General features: G+C 49.3%; 1 protein-coding gene across 1 annotated transcript in view; it reads left to right on the forward strand.

The window, feature by feature from the left end:
• The window catches only part of TPCN1 (two pore segment channel 1), a 40,527-nt gene that overhangs the window by 29,265 nt on the left and 3,702 nt on the right, over positions 1 to 7,560 (forward strand). The window contains exons 15-25 of the mRNA XM_057374203.1: positions 86 to 142; positions 229 to 282; positions 632 to 704; positions 936 to 1,043; positions 2,226 to 2,297; positions 3,113 to 3,202; positions 3,888 to 4,003; positions 4,676 to 4,722; positions 5,178 to 5,331; positions 6,588 to 6,724; positions 7,424 to 7,504. Of these exons, the coding sequence (XP_057230186.1) occupies positions 86 to 142; positions 229 to 282; positions 632 to 704; positions 936 to 1,043; positions 2,226 to 2,297; positions 3,113 to 3,202; positions 3,888 to 4,003; positions 4,676 to 4,722; positions 5,178 to 5,331; positions 6,588 to 6,724; positions 7,424 to 7,504 (989 nt within the window). The remainder of the gene's footprint in view (positions 1 to 85; positions 143 to 228; positions 283 to 631; positions 705 to 935; positions 1,044 to 2,225; positions 2,298 to 3,112; positions 3,203 to 3,887; positions 4,004 to 4,675; positions 4,723 to 5,177; positions 5,332 to 6,587; positions 6,725 to 7,423; positions 7,505 to 7,560) is intronic.

Below are 7,560 nucleotides of genomic sequence, written 5' to 3' on the forward strand. Positions count from 1 at the left end.
AGTGCCCCTGCCACTTGTCCTGTACTGTACCCTTTTAGTTAGCCTGGGAAATGGATATCCAGGAGGTTTTTCCTTTGTTTTCCAGACACTGTGGTGGCTGTGAATGGAATTTGGATTCTTGTTGAAACCTTCATGCTGCAAGGTAGGAAACATCACAGCTTTTTTCCTTGTGGTGCTGGAGGATTGAGAAAAGGGAAGCTTTTAAAAAGCTGTTCCTGTGTCTTGCAGGAGGGAATTTCTTCTCCAGGAACGTCCCGTGGAGCTACATAGTCTTCCTCACGAGTAAGCTGGTGCCTCCCTACAGAGCTGTGTCATTTCCTGAGGAGATGGGGAGGGAATTGAAKTTGGAACTTAGCCATGGGTGTAGAGCCTTCACCCAGAACAATGCTGTGCCTGGCAGGGATCGTTTTGTAGAGTTTTCTGGAGAGAAATCTCCATGAACACAGGAAAATGTGTTTATTCGGAGGGGAAAAGTCTCTTTGGCACCTCACTGAGAATAAGGAGGGTGGGTGGGGTCTGTCAAACCCCTGTTCAGAAATCCTGTACTAAAAACACCAYACATCCATGAGGGCAAACTTCACAGGAGCCTTTCCTGTGGCTCTGCTCATTCCTGATTCTCCTTGTTCTGCAGTTTATGGCGTGGAGCTGCTCCTGAAGACCACGGGGCTGGGGCCTGTGGAATACCTGTCCTCAGGCTGGAATCTGTAAGTGTTTTGTGTTTTGAGGTAGGGGAAAAACCCCAAAAGCTCTCATGTTTTTGGGTGGAAGCAGCAGCTTCTGAGCTGAATTGTAGAGAAGGCCACAAGCCATCCAATTCTTCTGCCCCTGGCTTCATGCATCTCATTAGGCTGGAGCATCACTGAMCCCTCTTCTCTGCTGAAACACTGCTGATAAATCATTGCTTTTGTTTGATTTGATTTGATTTTTCTTTCCAGCTTTGACTTCTCAGTCACCCTGTTTGCGTTTTTGGGGCTGATGGCCCTGGCGTTTAACATGGAGCCCTTCTACTTCATCGTGGTCCTGCGGCCCCTCCAGCTGCTGAGGTGAGGTGGGAAAGGCTGGGAATGGAGAATTCCAGAGAGCAGGTGGGGGAAAACAGCTCATTTTCCATCAATCCCACTGGGGACCGAGCTCCTTAGCAGGAGAGGGCAGGGATTGCTCTGTGGGAATGTGACCGTGGTGAGCAGGAATCGCGTGGGGTAATGGGATTAGCCTGAGTTATCGAAACAAGCAATAACAAAAACTTGGGATGGGATATGAAAACCCYGTGCTTTGGAGCTTAAGCTGATCTCTAATAGAGATCAAGGGATTTACTGGGGGCAGATTATCCTGTGTGTGCCTTCGTGGGGTTCTTACACCTCCAAGAAATTGTYGCTGCTCGCAGAAAAGCCTTTCCGTCAGGGCGAGATGGGCTGAGCCAGTTTGATCATTTCCATTGAATTACCCGAAATTACAGTTTTCAAAGGAAATGCTGCTTTCTAGGGTGAAGCAGTGCCCTGCTCTAACTGCATCTCACACTTTGAGCAGGACCATGGCCTGTAACCTCTCTGCAGCTCAGGGGGCTGGGATTATTAACYCTCTCCTGTTTAGGTACCCTCACCTTCCCCAACGCCTCCAGAGCCACGGGGGGAAGGGATTTGAGRCAAAATGTTTTGTTAAAAACAAGCTAATGTAATTTAGCTCTTCAGTGAGGATTTTAAGAACACTTCATGACACTCAAGAGGGGAAAAAAAATAATGTTTTCTCTGTTCCTCCCTTGCCAAAGCCTGTTTGGCAGCTGTGTTTCTCTGTAAARGCTGACGGAGTTGCCAAATCTTAAATTAGCAGGCACAGTGTAGTTTTCTTTCATCAATTTTTATTGGGTCATGGGGGAAACACAGRAAAGCTTGTGTCTGAGGGAAGGAGGAACAAATCCTGACCCTGTGCACAGGATCAGCGCAAGTTCTTAGGATTTTTATTTTTTTAAATAGCTGTTTCTGCATCATGCTGTGTAAAAAGGTGACCTTTTTTTCCTCAAGATCTTAAATCCTGTCATAAACATTCAGATGGGACAGCAGGACTTTGTTAGGGTGAGCAGAGACCAYTTGAGCAAGAGCAGTTTGGTGTCAGGAAACCTCCCTGTGGTTGACCTGGGATGTAGAGAGGGCTGGGGTTCTCCTTTTAACTCTTTCTCCCAGCCCCGGGAAGGCTGCAGGGTGTGGGTAACTCCTGTCCTCTCCTTCCAGGCTGTTTAAACTGAAGAAACGCTACAGGAACGTCCTGGACACCATGTTTGAGTTGTTCCCTCGGATGGCCAGGTACATTTGTTCTTTGGGTGCTGGCAGACAGAGGGGAGTGAAGGTTTGGGGTCAGAATAGGGTTGTGTCAAACCTGCTAAAGGCATTTATGCTCTGATCTGTCAAAGAAGAATTTCTGATTTTTTCACTGCAGTGGAGTGTTAATGTTCCAGTTTATTGGAGCAGCAACTCTCCAGCCCCCTGAGCTTTTGTGTCAGGAGCATAACTAAGAGTCCCTGCTTGTTTTAATGCTTCTCCCCTGTCCCAGCTCTTGCTGAGAGGGGAAGCCCACGTGGGAGGARCATTTAAAGCAGGAATACCCTCAGCCCCAGCTGGTTCCCTGTCCCCATCAGAGCCATTTGATGGCATTATTGTGATGTGGTGGGGGCAGAGGCAGCCCTGGTGCTCGAGTGGGACACCCTCAGCCCCAGTTCCCCTGCAGGAGCCCCGGGCAGAGCGAGCTGAGCCCTGCTCCTGGCACAGCCCCTGCTCCYGAGGACACGGAGAGGGCACAAACAGAGGGTGGTGTTCTCTATTGAAGGAGCTGTGCAGAGATGTTTATTTAACACAAAGGGACAGGCTGGGAGGGAATCCAGGCTGCTCTTTGGGCTCTCTCCTCAGCAAGTGGCCAAMTCCTTGTCCAAGGGCTCCCTGGACTCCCTCCTCTCTGAGCAAGCCAAGAGCTGCAGAGCCACCACAGCAGGGAGGGTGTTCTGGGGTTCTCTGCTGCTTCCCAGCCTTTGGGAATTCCTCCAGAGCAGCCAGCCTGGGATTTTGTATTCCCCTGCCTTAGCAGCTCCTCAGCAGCACAGTGCTCTTTCTGTTTTTGCCTCCAGCCTGGGTTTAACCCTGCTGATCTTCTACTATTGCTTTGCCATCGTTGGCATGGAGTTCTTCGCTGGCGTGGTCTACCCCAACTGCTGCAAGTGAGTACCTGGAATCCAGCCCCCCTGCACGGTGCTTTTGGTGCTCAGCCAGCAGCAGGGAGCTCTGGCAGCTCTGTTTCCCTGTGGAGAAGTGGCCAGAGGATGGGGCTGAATGGGGTTTTGTAGCTAAGGCAACAAGWGGCAAAAATCCAGGAAATACTTAATACTCCTGCTCCATCCCTGGAAGTGTGCAAGGCCTGGTTGGACAGGGCTTGGAGCACCCTGGGAYAGTGSAAGGTGTCCCTGCCCRTGGCAGGGGGTGGGATTGGATAATCTCYAAGGGCCCTTCCTACCCAAACCATTCTGTTTCTATAATGCCAGAGTTGCTTCTCCAGGGGTATTAGGTCTTTAGCCCTCCCTTTGTACCAACATAAATTCACCCACTCCTGGAATCTAAGCTGTGCTGTGCCCTTTGCACCTGAAATGATGGCAGACCACTTGGAAATGCCAAGCTGTGAGGGTGTGAGCTCAGACTCTCATTTGCTGAATAATTAGAAAGATGTGCTCCCTGGGCTTGTGCTGAGCTGTGGAGGAGAGAGGATTCCTTCCAGAGGAAAAGGCGAGTGTTGGCCAAGAGGCAGAAACTGCCACCCTTCTCACCGCCTTCTGGGGGGTTGATATTTATAACTCTTTAGATTTTCCTTGCTTTTCCAGTCTCTGCTGATTCTCTGGTCTCTCCAACCAGCACAAGCACCGTCGCTGATTCCTACCGCTGGGTGAACCACACGGTTGGCAACAGAACAGTTGTGGAAGAAGGTTATTACTATCTCAACAACTTCGACAACATCCTCAACAGCTTCGGTAAGGGCACTTCTGTCCCTGCGAGGATAATCCCGTGTTCCTGCAGAGCTGGATGGCTCTGCARTGCTGGAATGCTCCTGTGAGCCTGGGACTCACTCTGCTAATGCAGCTCACTCAGCATCCTGCTCTCTGTCTGGAGAGCTCCAGCTGGCTGATTGTGCCAGAATTGCTTTGTGAGGTGAGCAGAGGCCTCTCGAAGCCAGCTGGAAGGCAGCAGATCTGCTCTGGCTGCTGGTGAGACCAGAGGTGTTTAAGGAGGGCAGTTAAGTCACTGCCCTTCTAAAGAGCCAACAGCGGTGCCTCTCGTTGTACACTCTGATGAAGAATAATTGGAATGTTTGATTGCTCTCCGTGATTTTTCTTAATGTGAGAGCAGAATGTTTATCTCCTGGAGATTGCAGAGGTCTCCATGCTCTCTGGTGGAGAGTCAGGTCTGTTTTCTGTAAAAAGCAGAGATGAAGCCTTGCTGCAGGTTCTGTGGGTCTGACCCCCTTTGTCTGAAGTTAATACAATGGGGAGGGTCTGCATTCTCTCTGCATTTTCTGTCTTTGTTCAGACTTCGCTGTCATGAGTCAGTCCTCCCTGTCAAATACTTTATCTGAAAATCACTGTGACATAGATCAGGATGGACAAAGCAATTATTCATGTGTGTTTTCTCCCTTTTCTGTGCAGTGACATTGTTTGAGCTGACGGTGGTCAATGACTGGTACATCATCATGGTGAGTGAGCCCCTGCAGGCAGCACAGACAGCTCAGCCTCATCCTCCACAGCAGCACTGCTTTCTCCCCATGGTGACTAGAGTGGGCTCAGCACTGTCACTTGTTCCCTGATATCCTTTGGTCCTGATTGTTGTAGGGTGTTTGGCCCCTGCCATGCTGCCGGACACGTTTTCAGACAAATGAAATCACCCTGGGCCCCAGTTTGTCACCCTGCTGTCCATGCTGTGTTCTCATGGCTCTGGCAGCCACAAGCTTTGAAGGTTCTATGTGTTTGCCTGTGGGAACCTCTCTTTTTAGCTGCAAGGACCAGCTGGGGGCTTGAGCATTGCACAAGCAGTCCCTGGGGCAGCTGTGGAGCCAGGAATGAGAGACAGAGCGTTTGTGCTGCTTTTGAGCAGTTAGCAGTGCCTCTCCCTTCTTTTGTGCACTCCTAACTTCTTCCTTCTCCTCTTTAGGAAGGGGTGACATCCCAAACCACTCACTGGAGCCGCCTGTACTTCATGATCTTCTACATTGTCACCATGGTGGTGATGACAATCATCGTGGCTTTCATCCTGGATGCTTTTGTCTTCCGCATGAATTACACTCGGAAGAACCAGGATTCAGAAGGTCAGAGCTGGGGCTGCCTCATCTCTGTGTCTCCTCTCCCTGGTGCTTTATGTCTGTAGGAGRCAATGGCATTGGCCAGGAAAAAACAGATTTATTTTTATAGCCTGGCATCCTGAGCTAATTCTTTTGCTGTTGTRTGATACTTCTGTCTGGTCTTTGTGTTCTGTCCCTCATTTCTCTCCCGGAATTCCACCAAAAGTGTGTGTGGGTGTGTTTATGTGGGTTTTATATACAGACTTCAAYTACTTGAGCCATTTCAACCCAATTCTTTGAAAACAGGAAGTCGTGGTGCATTTCATGARAGATTTCTAGGAAACATTGCAGCAATGATGTAGCAAAGCTCAATGAGAGATCTCACAGGAAGTGAAGATGAATAAATTGTTTGAAACCAGCATCACTAATATACTCACTGGTGGCAGAATGTATCTCCAAGGGGCTTTTCCAGCATTCAGGCACCAAAACACTGATCTGGTGGTTTGCCAGCACTTTTTGTCGTGAYCTGGAGGACAACAGACASTGCCTGTCCAGTTCTCTCCACGTTTTCTGGTTGTACTTAGGCTGCTGGCTCTGTGSTGGTTTTGGACCTGCCTTTGCCTTTAGGAAATGGCCGTGAGTGGGCTGTGCATCCCTTCATCCCTCTGAATCATCACTCACTGTCCTTTGTCCCCTGAGCTGGGGGTCTGGAGCTGCAGGTACCKCCCTGACCTGCCAATTCAGGTGCCAAAGCCACACTGATCTCTTACAGCCTTGCTCCTGTTATTTTTTTTTTAGGTGCCAGAAAGTCATATTTGTGTGGCTTATGACTGTAGGAGCCAGGAGTTGTTAATTAGGGAAACCCTTGTGATCATTCCTGCGCCCGGTTTGAAGGGAGCAGTGAAGGACATCGGTTGACCCTGGACTCCCAAGCTCAGTCAGGCAGGTGAAGCTCAAAAGGTACCAATTCTGTGTGATTATTAATTAATTTACAAGCAAGCAAAAAACAAAATTTTTTTTTAAATACTGAGGAGCCTGATGTTTTAAAAAGTTAAGAGAATAGTYTGGACAGAAAATTTGCTGGCCATAGGCACTGGGTAACTTTTCTCCTTGTTGGGGGTCAAGGATATCCATGTTGGAGTCACAAAAGCAGGTACAGGCTGTACCCAACCTCTGGTTTGGCCCCGTGTGCTTTAGGCTTTGCCTTCCGTGGTTATTTTAGCAGCTGATGAAGCAGTTCTCATCTTGGACACTTATTTTTTCCCTTCTTTCTGTTGCTGCAGAAGATAATGGCATTGTGCTGGAGAAGGAGATCTCCAAGGAGGAGGTGATTGGCATAATTGAGCTGTACAAGAGGACTTCAGCTGCCACTGAAACAGCCCAGCTGCAGAAGATCGTGCTGCAGATGGACAAATATGGGGTAAGAGGAATCACTGCAGGTTCTCRCCTTCAGGAGAGGGAGGTGGGCCAGGACCCCTTTGGCTGAAGAGAGAAAATCCTCCTGCCTTTGTGGTGTTCAGGGCTGAGCTGCTGGAGGGGACTCTGCAGCATCACAAAGTTTTGCTGCTCTGGAAAAGCAGCAGCTGCTCCTTGAGTAGCCTTGACMAAGTTTGTTCCCTGCAAACTTCCTTTAGAGCTGTCCTGGATTGGTGCTGACCACAAAAAAAAAGCACATTTATTTTTCTCTGAGGAAGCCACTTTCTGGTAATTCTGCTGCCTCTCCCTCTGTGCCATCCCACTCTGGGGATAGGACTGTCCTGGAGCATTAAGCAGCAAYGTGATGGCATCGATTGCAGCTCCTTCCTTTCTCTCGTGGCACTGCTTATGCTTCCATTCTAAACCATTCTAAACTGGGAAAGTGAGCTCTTGGCTCAGAACTGTTGGCTYATGCATCTGGGAAGAGCTTGAGTGGTTGTTTCAATAATGATATCCCTGTGTCACCATGACACAGGGCAGGTGCTGCGGGGACACCAGGAGGAGCCTGGGATGGCCTGAGCTCCTCAGTGGATCATGGGTGACCTCAGAAAGCATACCTGAAGCTCCAGAACAGCTCCAGCTGCTCACTGACTGATGGATGTCTCTTTTTTGGTGTTTTCTTCTCCTTCTCTCAACTCTGTAGCAAATGTCAGCAGTGTTTCTGGGACGCAGATCGAGGACCAAGAGTGACTTGAGCATGAAGATGTATGAAGAGGAGATACAGGTATGTGACCTGAGCTGGGGGTGCCACCAGGTCTGTGGGGAGGACATTCCCTGGAA

Source organism: Malurus melanocephalus, unplaced genomic scaffold, assembly GCF_030028575.1.
Source record: "Malurus melanocephalus ecotype Western Australia unplaced genomic scaffold, MMel_1.1 scaffold_219, whole genome shotgun sequence".
NCBI lineage: Eukaryota > Metazoa > Chordata > Aves > Passeriformes > Maluridae > Malurus > Malurus melanocephalus.